This window comes from Ochotona curzoniae, unplaced genomic scaffold, assembly GCF_017591425.1.
Source record: "Ochotona curzoniae isolate NIBS_2020 unplaced genomic scaffold, NIBS_Ocur_1.0 scaffold_2587, whole genome shotgun sequence".
Classification (NCBI taxonomy): Eukaryota; Metazoa; Chordata; class Mammalia; order Lagomorpha; family Ochotonidae; genus Ochotona; species Ochotona curzoniae.
Window position 1 is genome coordinate 6432284 of NW_024467096.1, and position 21302 is coordinate 6453585.

General features: G+C 39.3%; 1 protein-coding gene across 27 annotated transcripts in view; it reads right to left on the minus strand.

Moving 5' to 3' along the window:
• DLG1 (discs large MAGUK scaffold protein 1) overlaps window positions 1-21302 on the minus strand; it is a 198213-nt gene that overhangs the window by 90561 nt on the left and 86350 nt on the right. For 13 of the 27 annotated variants that reach the window (XM_041002722.1, XM_041002717.1, XM_041002716.1 and 10 more), the window contains one exon: window positions 7435-7488. The exons of 3 other annotated variants lie outside the window; for them this stretch is intronic. In XM_041002722.1, coding sequence (XP_040858656.1) covers window positions 7435-7488 — 54 coding nt within the window. Of the gene's footprint in view, window positions 1-4926; window positions 4936-7434; window positions 7489-16699; window positions 16799-21302 lie in introns of all 27 variants that reach the window. 11 more of the 27 variants (XM_041002706.1, XM_041002710.1, XM_041002705.1 and 8 more) reach the window with 2 other exon arrangements.

Genomic DNA, 21302 nt, shown 5'->3' on the forward strand with positions numbered 1-21302 from the left:
GTCTCATCAATATGACTAAATCATGATACCATCATGAGGCCGTTCTGCCTCTCCCCACTCCACTCAGACTGAGCTAAGTCCTGTAACCAGGATATAAGTAATGTGGTATCAAAGATGCAGTGTGGTTTCTAAGGTTAGGTCATATGGCACCTCACCGTGTTTTCACTTGGTCTCAGAATGTATGTTCTTAGCAGAATGTAATGACAGGAAACTTAAGACTATTGGGAGAATCAAAGAAAGAAGCTCCAGTTACATGTGTGAATGATGCTATTTTGGATTTTCTATTCCTTTTCAATGCCCCAGTCAATAATATATAAAGCAGAATGATACAGAAAAATATGATATGATGAATTTTTCTTTTAAGTCACAAGGTTTTAGGATGGTTTGTTATGGAATGAAACATAATCATAAAAGAAAGAATAAAACCTAAGCAAACTACTTTCATTTTTTCTTTATAAGAATATAAATCTTAAAACACGACTTTCCCTTGGAGGCCTTTTTGAAACCCATTCTCGCCTGGGTTGTTAATTCTTGTGTACCCTGGAGTCAAACCCTGCTATTCTACAGCTCATCTGGATACACTTTCATTTCATTTTGGAGATTGTGCTAGGAAAGCCTTTTTTAATGTATGATTTCTGTCCATCTAGAGTATAAGAGGGTTATACAAATGTCCGTTTTGTCAACTTGGGCACAAGTGCCTTTATGAATAAAAATAAAATTATTTGCAATTATTGCCGTTTTTTTCATTTTAATGGTTTTGCTTAGATTTGCTAAAAGCTTAACAGTCTTTTTAAAATATTTATTTAATTCTATTGTAAAGTCAGATATCTAGAGAGGAGGAGAGACAGAGAGGAAGATCTCCCATCCGTTGATACACTCCCCAAGTGGCCACAACGGTTGGAGTGGCGCTGTCCTCGACTGCATTCCCAGACCACAAGCAGGGAGCTGGATGGGAAGTGGGGTCACCAGGATTAGAACCAGGGCCATATGGGATGCCAGCCCATGCAAGGCAACCACTTCAGCCACTAGGCTACCACGCTGGACCCCTGGGACTTCAGTATATAAACAAGCACATTATATATTACTACTTTCTACTTTTATTTCTAACAAATTATTACTTCTTTCGATTTTATTTAAAAAGCTCTTCTTTTTTGCTCATCTTTCATTCAATGCAATTCCAATCAAAATCCCAATGACATTCTCCCAGATAAGGAAGTGATACAAAAATTCATCTGGAAATATAAGTCTATTAATAGCCAAAACTACCCTGAAGAATAAAAATAAATCTGGAGAAATCACAAAACAGTCCAGTACTGGTACAGAGACAGAGATCAAAGGAACAGAATAGAAACCTAGAAGTGAGCCCATGCATGTACAGCCAACTAAACTTCACTGAGAGCACTGAAAATAAGCAAAGGAAAAAGTTTGGTCTTTTCAACAAATGCTATTGGGACAACTGAAAAACAGCCTGCAGAAGAAAGCAGCAAGACCTCCACCTATCTATCACCTTTCACACAAATCAGCTTAAATCTAGGAACCATCAAATGATTAGAAAATAACACAAGAAGCACTCTACAAAAATAGACCTTGGTAAAGACTTCTAAGAAAAGTCAAGAAAAGCACAGGCAGTCAAAGCCAAAATAAACAAATGGGATCACATCAAACTAACAAGCTTCTTCTGAACAGCAAAGGAAATCAACAAAATGAAGAACATTTAAAGTGCTTTATTCATTTTGAGTTGATTTTTGTATTTGGGGTGATTTTAAGTGGTAAAATTCATTCTTCTGCATATGGCTATTCCATTTTCCAATATCATTGATTGAACACATTTTCCTTATACCACTGTGTGTTCTTAGCCCAAACAGCACATGTGATAATCAGAGGGAGGAGGTAAACCCAGCAAGGGGGATGTGGAGGGTTCTACTACTGGACAACCACTCCCACTGGAGAGCGTGAGTCGGGATGGAGCAGATCAGACTAGGCAGAGCTATAACACTTGTGGGCCTCAGGTGAGCTAGACTGGGGAAGGGCCACGGTGGGCTGACTGTTGCGACTGGTGCAAGCAAAAATGAGACTGGGTGAGGGTTGGTTGGGCTTAGCTGCAGCATCAGCTGGCAGATGCTGGCACTGGGGCCCAATTCTGTCAAGTTCAAATGCCAGAACCACCTGGACAGTGCATAATCTGGGAGTGGGAGTGGCCTAGTAGGGAGATAGTGGGCACCTCTCTTGGGGTTACCACTCTCACTGGACAGCACAAAAACCAGAACTGGGGCAGGGGTGGCTAGACAGAACAGCACATGCCAATAGGTGTATGGGTTGGATAGTAGGTTGGCTGGGTTGAACTAGGCTTCAATGCCCACTGACAAGCATGAGAGCTAAATGGGATGTGGGACAGACTGAACAAACCTGTGGTACATCCTGACATGCATGGGAACCAGGGTAGTGGGTAGGCCTGGTGTGGGTTATGGGGAGTCACCCCAACTAGGCAGCAGCTCCCACTGGTTTGCGTGAGGAGCCAATATGAAGTGTGTAGGATCGAGCTGGACTACAACACCTGTTGGTTCAAAGTGGAAGACAGGGCTGGAAAAAGAACTGACCCAGCAATTGCAACCACCAGCATAGGCATAAGCTGATTGGTGTGATGGATGGTGTTGCAGACTCTGAACTAGCAAACTTGTGCAAGAATCAATCTGGGATCACCTCAGACGAAGTTTCCCTGGGGATCCTTCCAACTGAACTGCTGATCTCAGAACCCCAACCATGAAGAGACTGTAAGCCAGTGGACTCTGAATAGGTTTCACTGCGATTGGAATGGTGAGATTGGCAGCAACTCAGAACTGATGAACTATCAAAACTGCATAAGCAGGACCCTTGGAGCGCGCCTCCTGTTGGGGACCTGTGATGGGTGGGAGGCTGGCTGGGGCCTTTTCCCTTTGTTTCTCCCCTGTCCTAGATACAGGGAAGAATAATAATATTAGTGTGGAAACAATGGTATTACCTACTTACCTGTAACCCTTGACCCTTTGTACCCTAATCAACTAGGTAAGATTATTAAAATATATATATATAAAGAAAAATCTTATCAAAGAGAAAATTAAATTAAAGTAGCAAAATTTATCATTTCTGAAGAGAATAAAGCCGAAAAGTTGAAAAGGAAAAAAAAAGAAATATCATTGGAATTCTGATAGGGTTGCACTAAAATTGTAGCATGCTTCGAGCATATCCATGTTTCAACATAATTAATTCTTTTAATACAAGAATTTGTTGTTGCTTTCTTCAATATTTCATTTTTAGTTTACAGATTTTTTTATCTTTTATAACAGAATAAAATCTAGCCAAAATTCTAAGCATATTACTTTATGATGTTATGGTAAACAGAATAAAAATGATATGTTTATTAAGACACTGTGCTGGTGACAGCATGAGGTAAAATGCACGGATACACTTTTTGTTAAAGTATAAATGAGCACAACTTTATTATAAAGTGCAATTTGGCATTAACAATCAAATCTAAACATACTAAGAAACTCTGATTATGTACTTGTATGTAAACTCAAAAATATATACCAAATTATCACTAGGGCACTGATTTTAAATGACAGAAGGCTGAAAACACTTGGTTACACTAGCATACGCATGCTTACAGAAGGATATATGTACACATTCTAAAATGCCACACATTTTGCTTCCAATAATGGGACATGTAGGAGTTAAGAGCAGGGGTAGAGGAAAAATTCACTTTTTAATTCTCTACATGTGTATATTCTACTATATCAAATTCCTTAATTTGAGGGAAATTTGCAGCTGGAAAAATATGTGCTCTTAGGCAGCCGCTGAGACTTCTATTTTTATTCATCAACACACAGTATTAAGTGGTTAGGAAATTAACAAAGAAATAATAAACAAGTTTAAAAACCATTCTGAAATATGTTTTAAATTTCAGAATTAAATTCTTCTAAAAGCTTAATGTTATTTCACCCACACAAAATACTGCTTTGCCTACAAGAGGATAATTACTACCCAAACATTTAATACCTGTCCTTTAAGTATGATTAAAGAAGTGTTCTTGACAAATCTCAATCATGGAACTGAAACTACTTCCTTAAGATCAAGTAGTTAACACCAGGCTTGAAACCACCTCCAGAGTGGCCATGCACCTGGCAAATCAGGCCTGGAGACTTGTGCATGTTCTTGGGTCCTGGGTGGGTGGGTGGGTGGGTTGGTAGGGTCCAAGGGCCAACACACTAGTATGGCATGCCATTGGATCAGGCCCAAGGGAATATTCTCGAACACCTGGGCTGGTAACCAACGCTTGTGAATGTGGGGACTGTGGATTGCTCAGGGAAAGGGTTATGGGGATGTTTAGAAGCCGTGTCCACTGAGGGAGTATTTTGCAGATGAGGAAGGGCTTCAGGGGAATTCACTTACGGGACCACTTCACTTGCAGATAAGCAAGGGGGCTGAGACCAGACAGTAAGGAGGAGGGAAACCAGAGGACCTTTCTAGGTCAGACCAATGCACCTGCCCATGTCAGGGACTTGAGCTCGGCTAGTTGGCATCAACCACAGCCCAGAAGCACACATGAAAGCTAGAACTGGGTGGGGGGCCTGACTGATAGAGGTAGGCCACAGTACCCGCCAGTGAGTGTTGGAGCAGGGAGTGAGTATTGGAGTAGAGAGTGAATGTTGGGACAGGGAATGGATCACGACAGGCTTAGCCATGATATAAACCAACATGCAGGAGAACTAGGTTTGGGGGCAGATTCTGTGGGGGATTTATTGGCTCAACCCTGTGGGACTACAATACCTGTTGGTTTGCTCGAGGGCTAGGGGTGGTAACGGACCAAGTTAGGCATAACCATGGAACTCATGGACATTTACCAAAACTGGGGTTGGGTATGGGCTGGGTTGGTCCAGGATGCAGCACCTGCAGGCGCTCCCAAGAATTGGGTATGGGATGGGCCATGCTGTAGCATCCACCAGCATACACCAAGGTTGAGACAAGAGAGCCAACTATTCCAGGCAGGGACCTAGCAACTGCTGACACGCATGAGATCTGCGTCTGGGTTTGGGCGTGGTGGGGGGAAGTTGGAAAACTCCCTTAGGGGGTTGTAGCTTCCACTGGTAAGCATGTGAGTCAGAGGTGAGTATGTGCCAGATGGGGCGAGCCTGCTCCATTTGTTCGCATGCATATGGGCTGGCTCAGGTCAGGGTGCGGGGTGAAGGGCTGGATCATTTAGGGCCGGGCCAAAATGAAACACACTGGCATGCTAAGGAACCAAGATGGGATGTGGGCCTTGTTGAGCTAGGTTATCACACCTACTGGTCTTCATGAAAGCCAGGGATAGGGGAGGCTGAAAAGGGATAGGCTGCAACATTTAGCGATGAGAGTTGGGACTTGGGGCAGGTTGGGTCAGGCTGCAATATCTGATGGCAAAGAGCTAGTTGGAGGATGGGCTATGGTAGGCTGGGTCGGGAAATCCACTGGAACGGCAAGATCTGCAGCTGGGAGAGGGCCGGTTTGTGAGCTATAGAGACATCCCAGTTGGGCTGAGGTACCCACTGGTGAGCATGAGATCTGGAAATGGGGTGGTAAACTTGGCTGGATATGGCTGTAGCATCTCTTGGCGTGGGTGTGGACTATGTCTGGGGTGTGCCAGACTGGGCTAGGCTCCAGCATCTACTGGTACTTGTAAGAGTTAAAGTGGGCACAAGACAGGCTGGACTAGGTCTTGGTGAGGTGGGCTGAGCTAAGCTGCAACACCCATAGGTAAATATGAGAACCCGATTGGGATGTACCACAGAGCAGAGTTGTCTGCTGTGTACACACTGGTACATGCAGAAATGGGCCTGGGGCAGGCCTGGTGTTGGTTTTAGGTGTTACCACATTAGGCTGCGGTTGCTGCTGGTGTGTGTAAGGGCCAGGTCTGTGGTGGTCTGGGTTGGGATGCGCAGCAGCACTTGTAGGCATACGTAGGACATGTGGTTGGGTCCGAATTGACTAGGCAACCCAATCATCAGTCTGTACATAGTCTGATGAGGTTGATGGACTGAGTCTGACACTGTACTGGCTAGCACATGCAAGAGTCAAGTCTGAGGCTCAGTGCAATAGCCTAGTGGATAAATTCTTGCCTTGCATCTGCATCAAGCAGGGAGGTGGATGGGAAGCTGGGCTGCTGGGACATGAACCAGTGCCCATCAGGGTTTCTAAGACGACAGCAGGTGGAGATCCGCCATCCCCAAGTACTGATGTACTTTGGCAATTGGGAGCAGTCCCTTTTCCCCTCTTCCTTCCCTAGATACAGGAAAAAAGGGAAGAAAAGGAAAATTGGAAGCATTTGTCCCACCGACTTTCTCCATGCCTCAATCCTCCCAACTCTAGTCAGTAGTCCTCGTGGGCTTTCTCATCAACTATAAAAACAATGTCAAAAACAAAAAAAAAAAATTAAAAAAAGAATTGGCTTGCAAGGCAGAATCACAGCCACCATTAGAGAACTTTTGTCAGGTCATGGGAGGATGACAGAATAAGGAAGTCTAAGCACAGATTTCTCTAGACCTATACCCAAATGATTTACCTGTAGAGCCTTACAATAAAGCTGTACACATTTTAGTCACTTATACAATCTTGAACCATAGAGGTGATCTTGGAGAATCAACATATAAAATTCTTTACTTGTAAAGGAAAGAGGACCTTAAAATAAAATTTTAGAGAAAAGTACTAATTATTTAAAATTAAGAAGCTACAATTTATTATTATAATAAAAACATGCACAAACTTGATCATTACAAGTTGAGTCATTCAATTAGACTTCTAAAACCACTGTTTGACAATAAGATACTGTGTTAAGTGACCACTGGACAGAGACAACTTCTAGTGAAAATTAATAATCATAATTTCAAAATTAAACCATAATTTCTATTAGGATTTTTGAATTGTAAAAGTATAGGAAAAGAAACCTGGGCCAGTATTGTAGCACAATGGGTTAAACAGCTACTGGTGATGCAACAGTTCAAGTCCTAGCTGCTACACTTCCAATCCAGCTCCCTGTAACGTACTTGGGAAAACAGTACAGGATGGTCCAAGAACTTGGGCCCCTGTAAGCCTTGGAAGAGCCAGGACGAGGTACAGGCTGCCAGTTTGGCCCCAGATGTTGAGGCCATTTAGGGAGTGAACTAGCAGACAGACCTTTCTCTAGGAGCTTCCTTTCCATCTCCTGCATTTCTCTAACTCTGCCTTTAAAACAAATACATCTCAAAACGAAAGAAAAGAACCAAAACAGGACAGACTTGCTTCATTTTTATAACAATGACAGACATAGTAAATGTTACAGTCTTAAGTAAATAATGTATTACTGAAAATAATGCTATAATCTTTGTATCAAATCTGAATATGAAAAACATAATTATTACATGTAGGGAGAAAAATGGAACTTACATAAGTTGGTGTCTCTAAGCTCTCTGTGTTGACCAATACTGGAGGAGGATTCGCCTTTAAAGAAAGAATTGTAAATACATTAGCATAATATGAAAATCAAAACATTCACAAATGTTAGACACATATGAATGACTTGATTTTTTGTAACCTATGATTGTATATGAGCTTTATATTTTAAACAATTAATTCACTTTCCAGTACTAAACAAAAAAAATTGACATATTTAAGTTACATTTGTTTTTGTGAAATTTATCTAAGAAATACGTAATTTTCTTACAATTTATAAATAAGTTTAAAATAGCCATCTCTTAAAAATCTATGAACTTATTTTCAAAGGATTTATTTATTTTTATTGGAAATCCAGATTTACAAAGAGGAGAGACAAAGATTTTGCATCGGCCAGAGTGGAGCCGATCTGAAGTCACAAGCCTAGAGCTTCTTCTGATGGGTGCAGGGTCCCATTCTATTTCACTTTCCCAGGTCAGAAGCTGGGAGCTGAATGGCAAGTGGAGCAGCTGGGAAGCGAACTTGCACCTGTATGGGATCCTTGGGTTTTAAGTGTGAGAATTTAGCCACTGAGCTATTGCACTAGGCCTTAGAACATTGGCAAACAACTTCCTAGGCAGCATAGTTTCAAGGATTCTATAATAATGCCAATAATCTTACTGGTCAGAAAAATTCTCCTTTGCACTGAATTATTTGAACATGAAAAGGCTCTCACACAAAGAAATTAACTGCAGGGCCCAGCACAGTAGCTCAGTGGCTAAAGTCCTAGCCTTGCATGTGCCAGAATCCCATATGAGCCCTGGTTTATATCACGGATGCTCCACTTCCCATCCAGCTCCCTGCTTGCGGCCTGGGAAAGCAGTCAAGGATGGCCCAGAGCCTTGGGACCCTGCACCAGAGGAGACTCAGAAGAGGCTCCTGGCTTTGGACTTGCTCAGTTTTAGCTGTTGTGGCCACCTGGGGAATGAACCAGCAGACGGAAGATCTTCCTCTGTTTCTCCACTTGTCTGAATTTCTGACTTTCCAATAAAAATAAATAAATCTTAAAAATAAAAATAGACTGCAAAGTTCTACAAAATTAGAAACATATGCCCAAATGTAAAAGCTCCTGATTATTTCATTACAATTTTGCTCTTAACTGTTATTCTAGACTACTCATAGAAAAACAACAGATTATTATATTACAAAGGCAAAAGAATGTAAATCTAAGTACTATTTGAAAAATCACAAAGTTTTCTGGTACAGAAATGTTTATTATGTAGGTGAAACTGAAGAATAAAATGCACTTACTAAAAAATGTAAAACAACAGAAAATTGATATAATTTCCTCAAAATTATTTCTTCTGCATTTTTAGTATAAAATACCAAGATAAATGGTATTTCACAGAATAAAAATCTGACTCTTCTTGATACTTTAGAGGGTAAGCTTACTAATATTAACAGTTCTCCAACTAGCTAGTCATAAAAATACTGTAAGGGACTGGCACAGTGCTCAAGCTTTCATCTGTGACACCAATATCCTTTATCACAGCACCAGTTGGAGTCTTGACTGCTCCCTTCAGGTCCGCCTTCCTGCTGATGCACCTGGGAAAGCAGACAAGATGGTCCAACACGTAGCATCCTGCTTTCTATTGGAAGAACTGGATGGAGTTCTGGCTCTTTCCGACTTTGACGTGACCCAGTCCCAGCCACTGATATCAATTTGGGGAGTAAACCAGCGGATGGAAGATTTTTCTTCCCTCTCTTTCTTTTATTGTAACTTTACCTTTCAAATAAACAAACAAAAATAGGTGACCATTCAGAGTTCAAATGAGACTTTATTTCCAGCAAAGTGAATGATCATCATAAAATGTTTAAGAAGACAGCTTCATGACCAAACAAAAAGAAAGAAAAAAATAATCAAAAAAATCATACAATAACCTAAAGCAGGTTTTAAAAAGTAGGTAATAATTTGTCATATACATATATACATTAACTACTTCATGTTCAGTCCTACTTATTCTTCTGAATAATTTAGTGAAATACCTGAAAATCAAAAATTGTATTTGTAAATTTATCATTCAAGATTATACATTCAAGATTGTAGTATCAATATCTCAATAACAGGTACAGATCATGCAAATTTATAGTAGTTTACTCCAATTAAAAAATCAATGATATGGGGCCGGAGGCAGTACAAAGCGCTGTCTACACTCCAGCTTCCCATATGGGAGCTGGTTCATGCTGTTGCATTTCTGATCCAGCACTCTTTCAATGGCCTAGCAGAGCAGTGGAAAATGGCTGACGTGTTTGGGTCACTGTCACACATGGGGGAGACCTAGATGAAATTCCTGGCTCCTATCTGCAGCCTGGCCCAGCCCTCATTGTTGCAGCCATCTTGGGAGTGAACCATTTTCTCCATTTCTCTACCTTTTGAATAAAAACATCTTTTTAGAAGATAAAATATCTGTCCTGGAATAAATCACATAATTTTAAATAAGCCAGAGATGTTAAATTTTCTCATATTAAAAAATATGTGAGTCTGATAAAGCAGTAATCTCTAGCTCTAATTCAGCAAAAGTAGGAATGGGACTTAAATGGGTGGCACAATTTGAATAGGTTTGGATATTGTAAAACTCAGAGGAAAAGCTACACCCCAGCATCAAACAATTGACTACTCTAGCAGCAACTCTAAAGAACTGGCTATTTTAGAAGGAAGAGATACAGAACACACACACACACAAATTAGTACTTTCAGATAGGTGAAGTAAACGCAAAAGTTCACCTGGCCAATTTGAGACACCAGGATTTTTACCAATAATGGTGGGGAGCGGAATAGATATGAATTATCAACTTTGCTTAACAAATAATCAAATATAGGACGGAAAATTATTTCAAACAGAATCCCTTTCTGCACCTCCTTCCAGTGACACTGTATCTCAAAGACCTAGGGTTCCAGGTCTCTCAAGCTCACACTGTACCAATCATTAAGTGACATTTGACTATGGGTAAATGACAATCATTACTGAAACTCATTTTCTCCCTTTGTGAAGACCCAGCAGCATCTGTCTTCACCTAAGAGGATAGCCCCCAAAGTACTAGAAAGAGAGCTGTGCAATACTCATGAAATATTTAACATATAATTTGTAGGAGGTCAAGGTAGGCAAAAAAATTCCTGCACTCCAAATACCAGAGATCTGTATCTTAAACTCTGCACCTAGCGGTGCCCGGCGCGGTGGCGCAGTGGTTAAGATCCTTGCCTTGCATGCCCGGGATCCCATATGGGCGCCGGTTCTAATCCCGGCGGTCCCTCTTCCTATCCAGCTCCCTGATTGTGGCCTGGGAAGACAGTCAAGGACGGGCCAAAGCCTTGGGTCCCTGCACCCATGTGGGATATCCAGAAGAAGTTCCTGGATCCTGGCTTTGGATCGGCATAGCATCGGCCGTTGCGCTCACTTGGGGAGTGAATCATCGGACGGAAGATCTTCCTTTCTGTCTCTCCTCCTCTGTATATCTGACTTTCAAATAAATAAATAAATCTTTAAAAAAAAAATAATAAACTCTTAACAAAGCCAAGGCGAATGGTGGCAGGCTGGCACAGGGGATACTACTTGGGACTCCTGTATCCCAAATCAAAGTGCTGATTTGAGTTCTATTCTCTCCATTTTCAATCCCACTACCCACTAACATGTCTGGAAAGGTAGTAATTGATGGTACAAGTACTTGGTCCGTGCTACCCATGTGGGAGAGCTGTAAACCTGGCTGTTTCAGTTTTCAGCTACTTTAGGCATTCAGAGATGAACCAGTAGATTAGAAGAGTGCTCTTCTCTCTCTTTCTCTTCCAGTCACTCTTCCAAAAAATAAATACGTCTTAATAAGGAAAAATAAGGAAGCTGGTGCAGTGTACACTAATCCTCTGCTTGAGACACCAGTTCATGTCCTGGCTGCCCCACTTCTATTCCAGCTCCCTGCTTGCGGCCTGGGAAAGCAGAGAACAGCTCAAGACTCTTGGGCTCCAGCACTTACATGGAAGACCTGGAGAAAGCTCCTGGCTCCTGGCTTCAGACCAGCCCAGTTCTGGTCATGACAACTATTGGAGAGTGAACCAGCAGATGGAAGATCTCTCTTTCTAACATATGTAAAGTAAATAAATCTTAAAAAATTTTTTTATTTTCATGAAGTTCAGGTTTACAGAGAGAAGAGACACACAGAGAAATCTTCCATCTGCTGGTTCACTCTCCAAATGCCTGCAATACCTGCAGCTGAGTTAATCTGCAGTAGGGGACCATGAGCCTCCTCCAAGCCTCCCACACAGGTGCAGGGTCCCAAGGACTTGGGCCATCCTCCACTGCTTCCCCAGGCCATATGCAAGGAGCTGGATGGGAAGTGGGGCTGTGGAGACTAGAACTGGTGCTGATAAGGGATGCTGGTGCTTGCTTGGGCAGGAAGGATTAGCCCTTGATCTCCCACACCTGTCTCAGTAAATAAATCTCTAAAAATAAAAAAAGACATAGTACTATAGATTTATATCTTTTTTTAAAAAGAGAAAAATGACAAAGAAGTTATGACATTGAGTTTCATTACCATTGGACCCGCTTTGTGTTATGCTATAGATAAAAATGAAAAGAACAAAAAGTAACTCAAACCCCCATGATGAAATAAAGATGTCAGTAATGGTAAACTCATAGAAAATCATAAAAGATAGTATAGGCTGAGTATCCCTTATCTGAAATCTTTGTAACCACAGGATTTTACATTTCAGATTTTTGAAAAATTCAGATTTGCTTATATACAATGAAGTATCTTGGGGATGGGACCCAGTCCTAAAACAAGATTCATTTATTTCACATAAACCTTATACACATAGCATAAAAGTAATGTTTAAATTATTATTTTTAGACAAAGACACCTCGAATGTACTGGTTCACTCCTGAGATGCAGGGGTTGGGGCAGGGATGGAAATAAGCGCCAAGAATGCAACTCAGGTCTTTCATGTGTGTGACAGGAACCCAATTACTAGGTTATCAGTCTTCCAGGGTCTGCATTGCCAAGAAGCTGTAGCTGAGGCTGGATGTTGAAAGTCTTAATTGCTAGGCTAAATGCCTGTTTTCATTAAGATAATTTTATATAACACAGAATAATGATTTGAATAAAAGTTTCATGATACCAAACTTTGTGCTTATGATGACGTCCTATAGGTACACCACATGGGTGCAGGTTTTGGATCTTGAAGGATTTTGGATTTTCAGATTAGTGATGCTCAGCCTGTAGTGTAAAAATGGTGTGTGAATTTACTTTCTGCTTTCTCCACAATTTAAGATACATATGTATTTTAAAAACTATTGTGTAAAATTGGCCTAAAAGCTAGATATGAACCTAAAATATTAAAGTCTGATTTGGTAAATAAGTAAAACAAATGATTAATTTCAAAGCTATTATTTTAACTTTGGCTTTTAATTTCGCATTTTGTCTTCTACATAAAGATATTAATGCATTAAAAACCATTACTTCCTTTATCTGGACATAAATGTGCAAGAGAAATTATGTGGTTTCATCTGTAGTAGGAAATTCATCTCTAATAGGAAGAACTGAAATCTGCTACTCACCTACTACATGGAAAAACTAAGGTTTTACAAAGTTCAGTTACTTCCTTACCATCAAACACCTAGAAATGGGTGAGGCTAGGAAGAGGTAGAGTCAGGTCAGAGTACAAATTCTATGTTCTTTCTGCAACTTTAAATAACCAATGGTTACATTCCTCTCTATATATTGCTCTGTATGATATTTCCTACTTGCAGAGGGCTTTCAATAAGTTCTAGTGATATAATCAATATAAAAGAACTATATAAAGTGTTCTACAAATGGTGAAAGACAATATGCTTAAAATACGATCGTTCATCCTGTCTCATTTGTCTGTCAAACTAATTTTGAAGTAAGGTAGGTGTTCCTTCTCATTTTAACAGATGAAGGTTTAGACCTAGTAATTTGTACAAGTGATACAGACAGGTGTATAATCTAAATTTTGTGTTTTCTGCTATTTCTATTATATATTATGCACTGAAAGTAATGGGTTTTTAAGGGAAATTTTGTCAATTTTATTTTTTAAACATTTGTGCTATCCATCTACCTATTTCACACCCATCCACCCACCTACTGCATGACAGAGACAATGAGACACCTTCTACCTGCTGGTTCATTCACCAAATGTTCACAACAGCCAGGCCTGGGCCAGGAGCCCAGAACTCATTTTAGGCCTTCCACCTGGTGGCAGAAACCGAAGTATGTGAGCCTCTCAGGGTGAATTCAAGCAGGCAATCAAATTCAGGCACTTGGATATAAAATATGGGCATCCCAAAAGGAACCTTGACTGCTGCACCAAACACATATCCCTATATCCATTTTAAATGTTAAATTGAATTATATATTTTAAGAAATGCAGAGTTATGGAGAAAGAGGGGAATACACAAAGAGACAGAATGAAAGAACAAGGGAGAGCAAAAGATATCTTCCCACTGCTAGTTCACTCTGGAAATGGCTGCAATGTTTGGCAAGGTGAAACAAAAAAGTGCCTGGAATTCTATTTGGGTCTCCCACACGGGTGGCAGCAGACCAAACACTTGGATCATCTTCTGTTACTTTTCCAGTACAATATTAAAAAGATGGATTGAAAGTGGAAAAGCTGGGATGTGAACCCATGTTCATATGGGATGCCAGCCTTGCAGATGGCAGCTTAACCTCCTGTCCACAGCACTGGCCTCCAAGTAAATTGTGGATTTAAAAAAAAAAAAAAAAATTCCTAGACAAACACATAACCAGTTGTATTCATTTTATAATACATACATTATACTGAATTAGAACACATTATCATTCATGGGTCTCTGTGGTGTATTTAAAACCTGAAGTGAGGATCAGCAAAGCAATGAGCTTTACTTTTATGTATTTATAATCTCACTGGTTTAAAAGTACACCCACAGACCCACACTTTTCTCTGAGGGGGTGGGGGGAAAGAGAGAAAGAGAGAGAAAGAGAGAGAGAGAGAGAAGGCAAAGAGTGTTTCCATCCACAAGAGCATTCCTCAAAGGTTTACAACAGCCAGGATACGCTGGGCTGGAGCCAGGATTTGGGAACTCAAACCAGATCTTCCATGTGGGTGGCAAAGATCCAATCACTTGAACCAACATTACTGCATTCTCAAGGTCTGCTTCAGCAGCAAGCTGAATCAGGTATTGCAACTACCCCAACATGGGATGCAGGCATGCTCACTGGCATTTTAACTGTTGAGCCAAACATGTTTTCTTCACCTTTTGAAAAAATTAATCCTTGGGAGACTACTAACACTGTTTTGTATATTTTACATACATTAATTATGCTATCAACTACTATAAAATGCATTTAGTGAAGTATTACCATCATCTTCAATCCTACAGATGAGTAAACAGAAGCTCACAATGGTTATGAAAACTGTAAAGTTACACAACTAGTAAGCAATAGCAACAGTGGGATTGGTGTGGGTCAATCTGACTCTAATGCCAGCATTTAACTATAAGGCTGTGCAGGCAACAGTTTTTAAGTATAGTGGGATACTAGGTTAGGGATATTTGGGAGTATATAGATGAGAATTCTTAACAGGGAAGGACAGGGTCTCAACTGAAAAAAAAAAAGGCTGGTACAAAACTTCAAAAGATTCTAGAGAATGATTTTATAATATTAAAATGTTCAACCAAAGTGAAAAAGAGTAAAAAAAAATTTCAGTTTCCTTTTAAAAAATATAGTACTATTTAAGCCCTAGGTATTTTGAAAGATGTTACAATATTAAATTACAGTAATCATTATACTGCTCACTCAGAATTATATTTTATTTATAAATTCAATTTCTTCTCTGCAGTATGGAGAGAACACTCATTTAGATTTATCTTTTTACTTCATGCCAGCTTTATATAATAATTTAGTTTTAATGATTTTCAAAAGGATTTAAAGATTATATAGAAGCACAAATTTTACTAAAGTTAAGTCTTTTCACAATATAACTAAAATGTTACAATAAGACTTCATTACTCTCATAATTTCTCCTATATTCCTATTTTATATGATGAGTTTCTGAATTTTCAGGATAGAAAGGGTATTGAGATATGAGTAATCAAAGCTGATTTCTCCTTTTCCCCTTAATGAGATTATTTGTGAAACTAAGTACCAAAATACCTATGCATACAATTATTCACACTTAAAATGAGACTGAGGTTTTTCATGCCAGAGATGATTATTACACTTAATATTCTCATTATGTTCCTTCTGAGTAACTATTGTGAGGTCAGTTATGTCTCAATAAACTGATCTTTGGAGTAACAAGGCTCTGTAAACTAAAAGCGATCATATTCTCTGACATTTAACTTTTAAATGTAACTTTACAATTAACTTTAAAAATAGCATTTTTAGGGCCCAGCACAGTAGCTTAGCAGCTGAAACCCTCGCCTAGAACACGCTGGGATCCTATATGGGAACCAGTTCTAATCCTGGCAGCCCTATTTCCCATCCAGTGGCTTGGGAAGGCAATAGAGGACGGCCCCAAGTCTTGGGACCCTGCACCCATGTGGGAGAACTGGAAAAGGCTCCTGGTTTCAGACTGGCTCAGCTCCAGCCGGTGAAGCCAACTGGGGAGTGAATCATTGGACGCAGGATCTTTCTCTCTGTCTCTCCTGTGTATCTAACTTTGCAATAAAAATACATATGCATTTTTCATTTCAAAGGTTTAGAGTTACAGAAAAGTTGCAGTTAGCACAGATAAAAACAATTCCCATATACTCCAGACGCGTGAGTTATTCTTTTAAATTAATAAGTGGGACACGTTATCTAAAGGACAGAGGAGAAATATTTCCAAAGAAATACATATATATAGGGAAACAAAGTGGTATATGAAATGACACATTCAGTATAAGATTAGAAGTGCAATAATTTTCATTATTTTTAGAAAAGAAATAAAATGTTTTTGGATAAAAATAATTTAAATTTTAAACAGATTTACAAGTGCAAAAAAAGCATGATAAAAATTCTAAGGAGACTGAGTATGAATAAATTTAAAATGTGTCCTGTTTCTAAGGCAACCAAACATTGCAAATGTTGATCCTATTTTCTGTTAACACTTAATTCCCCTCAAAATATCAACTGAAAGTAAAAGTAAACTACTACATCCAACAAAAAGCAGTCAAAACAGTTTAAAAGAATACAAACAAAACATTAAACACAAATGAAATATTTATGAAGAAAAAAAGAAACGAATAAAAACCTGTGGTGTGGTGGGTGGGATGACAGTATTCTCAGCAGGGACTGGCAGGACAGGGATCACAGGGACAGTGGGAGAAGAGGGAGGAACAGCTTCTGTTGGCTAAAAATCATCAATGAGAAAAAATCAGGAAGACACCAAAACAAAGGGAAAACATATAACAGACAGTTGTGCCATAAACTAAATGACTAAGAAATTCGTACAATACTAAAACATACTCTAAGTAATGAGAAAACACTTCCTAAAAATTAAAATAAGTATAGCACCAATAATGCAATGATTCTTTTGTCAAAATTACTATGTATTAGATGCTTAGATACAAATAAATGATAATAATCCCTTCATGCTAATCCCCCTGGGTACAATACCTTGGAATTCACTGTTTTCCTAGCGTTCAGAATACACGATTGATTTTTTCTTTGCATTCAAAGACAGAAAAGGATTCTTAATAACCCATCAGTCAGAAAATGAGGATTTAGAATGCCACAAAGATTCAAAGTGCTTCAAAATTAAATTTATATTAAATAACTGGTGCTAATAACCTTTACTGTCAACATTAGAATCCAGCCCAAACCCACATGTACAGTCATTAATGAATATAATTAAATGTCACTGAATTGTATACTTAAAAAAATGGTTGAGGGCCTGACATGGTAGCCTAATTGCTCAAGTCCTCGCCTTGCACAGGACTGGATCCCATATGGGTACAGGTTCATGTCCCAGTAGCCCTGCTTCCCATCCAGCTCCCTTTCTGTGGCCTGGGAAAGCAAGAGAGGACAACCCAAAGCCTTATGACCCTGCACCCGCGTGGGAGACCTAGAAGAAGCTCCTGGCTTCTGATGGGCTCAGCTCCGTCCACTGAGGCCACCTGGGGAGTGAACCAGCGGATTGAAGATCTTCCTCTCCATGTTTCCTCCTCTCTATATATCTGCCTTTCCAACAAAAATAAATAAATTCTTTAAAAAATGGATGAAAGGAAATTTTCTCTTACATACATTACATCACAGCACAAAAAATACTACAAATAAAGCCTCTGTATGACTGGCTGTATTACCATTATTACTATTTATGTATTATTTCCACGGGGGAAAAATCTGAATCTCACAATATTAACTTCAAATTAGTAACTTACGTAGTCAATAGGCTGTGACTCTTTGACTTACAAAAAATGTATGAAAAAACTGGATATAAATATGGAAAATTATGTGAATATTGCTTTCTATCTCATATTATACATAAAATAAATTCCAGATGTTTTACCTGCATAATTGAGAGAAGTAAATAAAATAAAATATTATCATAGGTTGGCAATTTATTGAACAGAAAAGTGTATATTGTTGAAGCCTAAGCTGGTGTTATGTGGTATCCTGCTAAATCTTAAGCAGGGTCCGAACATCTGTGTGCATGGAGTAGACTGGAAGTAGCAGCAGCGGCAGCAGCATGGTATATGCTGCTGAAAGCAATGAAAAGAAAAGCGATGTGGCGCCAGAATGTGGCATGAAGGCTGCGGGCCTTGGAGGAAAAGGATATTTGCTGCAACTTGCACAGAGCAGGAATGTGCCTGCCTACGATGGGGATGATGATGGGGCTTGCTCATGTCAAAGGGATTTTGACACATATAGAAAGAGTAACAAGAGCAGGGAGTACAAAGATCCTTGTATCAGAAAAAGAGAATGATACAAGACAATATTAAAATATTCATGGAAAATGAGATCAGAACATGAACTTTCCATAAACATTCTGAAGCCTCCTGATAAAGACAGGAAGGAAGATCCAGGGTGCTGAATGAAACTGGAAACATAATGTGCTTGGATATACTCAGATACACATAAAAAACAGAAGTGTGTGTATACTCCCTAGTCCTGCCCATGAGAGGAACAAGAAACAGTTAACACCTCATCAGAATGAACATATTCAGCACTTGTGACCAGACTGCCAAATACACAGTCTTCAATTAAAAAAAAAAAAAAAAGAATAGGAAGAAGAGAGGTCCTTGTAGGAATGTCAGTTAAGTACAGGAAAGGGGTGCAGACTTCTCACTGAGCCAGAAAATAAAGTGCTTGAGAATGATGCGAGGATGACCAAGGACACAGAAGGCAGTTTAAAAGGCTGCCTGTGGGCAGAGAGGAACAATCTGAGACTCAAGTAATGACAATGGTAGCTTAAAAACTGAGTAAAGAATCTAACAGTCCACACTGATATTAAAAAAAAAGGAGATAAAACATTTCTTTTTAACAGATGACAACTAAAAATACACAAGGAGTGATAGATGTATCATCTGGCAACCACCATAGCAACAACTCATTGAAGAAAAAGCAATAGATGTTCAAACTTCCTCTGGTTGCAGAGTGAAACTTCATTTCAGCAAGTGTATGTGAAAATTCACTCTTCAAAAACAAGATCCTCCTGTTACACTCCATGGAAATGGAGTGGAAGTGCATAATAGCAAAACCAAAACAAAACAAAATAAAATCCCCCACAACCAACCAAACAAAACCACTCCAATCATGGTCATGGACACCTGGCTCTATGAACTATCTCACAGAACTGATTCAGTCAGCCCTACTTTTTTTTTTTTTTTTAATTTTTTTATTGCAAAGGCGGATATACAGAGAAGAGAGACAGAGAGGAAGATCTTCCGTCCGATGATTCACTCCCCAAGTGAGCACAACGGCCGATGCTATGCCGATCCGAAGCCAGGAGCCTCTTCTGGGTCTCCCACGTGGGTGCAGGGTCCCAAAGCCTTGGGCCGTCCTGGACTGCTTTCCCAGGCCACAGGCAGGGAGCTGGAAGGGAAGCGGGGCTGCCGGGATTAGAACCGGCGCCATATGGGATCCCGGGCATGCAAGGCGAGGACCTTAACCCACTGCGCCACTGCGCCGGGCCCAATCAGCCCTACTTTTTAAAATTACCTTTATTTTACAACTGGTAGAACTGTTAACTACATAGCAATTACATAGTAACTCACGCTTGCTAATAAGAACTTGCTAGCTCCTGCAAGCACAGCTAATGAACTCCATTCAAAATCACGTGCCATACAAGAGTTTCAGTCATCAAATCTAACATTTTTGATTTCCACTTTCTGATAAAATATATTGAAAAAATTTGATGTAAAAAACATACATATTAAATATATACAATGTGATGAGCGTGGACACATATATGTACTCATGAATACAGCATCACATTCAAGGTAATAAACACAACCATTGGGGCTGGCATGATAGTTCAACAGGCTAATCCTCTACTGGAAGTGCTGGCAGCCCATATGAGTGCCAGTTCATGTCTCTGTTGCTCCACTCTCCATTCTGCTCCCTGCCTATGGCCTGGGAAAACAGCAGACGATGGCCCACGTTCCTGAGATCCTGCATCCACATGCGAGACCCAGAAGTTCCCGGCTTCAGATCAACTCAGCTCTGGCTGTTGGGGCCATTTGGGGAGGAAATCAGTGCAAGGAAGCTCTTTCCCTTTGCCTTTTCTCTCTGTAAATCTGCCTTTCCAATAAATAATTTTTCTTAAATAAATACACTTCATTATCTCAAAAAGTTTCTTCATGCCTCTCTATTGCTACTATTTTGCTTTCGTTATTTAAGAAAATAAGAATTTGTCCCATTTTTATGATAAACTATAAATCCTTTAATGTTATACTTAAACTCAATTGCAACCTTCTGTCTTTGAGGCTTCTTACAGCATCTATTTTCCTTAGATTAAAATCTAAATACTATTTAAATAAACTCCTAAATTAACCTAGATCATCTTAAACCATCTCATTCTCAAGAGGGCACTAGGCAAGTACTTGTTAAAAAAACATTTGCCTATTTCTTAAGGAACACAAATACTTAAAAAGAAATGACAGAGCATCACAAATGATTTCCAGCCCAGAAATGATAAAAACCTCTTAACAACAACAAAATTACAAACCAGTAAAAATAATTCAGTTAAAAAATAGTTTTAAACAAATAATCAAATAACAGTAGACAGATAAGCAACAGCATAGATATCAAAGCTGATACAGTAAAATTAAAGAGATAAGAGGAAGTCCTTAAGCACAGAACTGAGAGCACGGTACGAATCTGGGGAACTGTGTAAGATGGTTCTAAATTGGAAAATGTCAAGCTTAAGTTTCCAATATAAATAGTAAGGCAGCAATATGCAGTAACCATTTGGGTTACTGCAGAAAAGAATAGCATTTTAAATTAGAAAAATCTTATATAACTATTTCAATTAAATGGATAGTAAAGACTGTTATTCCATTATCCTTGTCCTGCTCCATTTGCATCACTTAATAAGATCAGCCCTAAAGAATTTTTTGTTGCTTTTCAAAAAAAAAATCTTGATCATGTGACAAGCAACCCTCTCAGCTGTTTCTATCCATAGCAACACCATGGAACTGTTAGTCTCTGAGGCTGCCTTCTTCAGAGACTTGTTTCCATGACAACAGAGGCTATAATACCAACACTGTCTTGATGAGCACTGCCAAAAAAATTATAAATTTCTATATAATAACTGGACAGATTGTACATATTTTAAAGTATCTTGAAATTGGTATCAATTTGACAACTATTAAAAATGTTTACAATGACTTTTTTTTAAGAGATGGTTATTT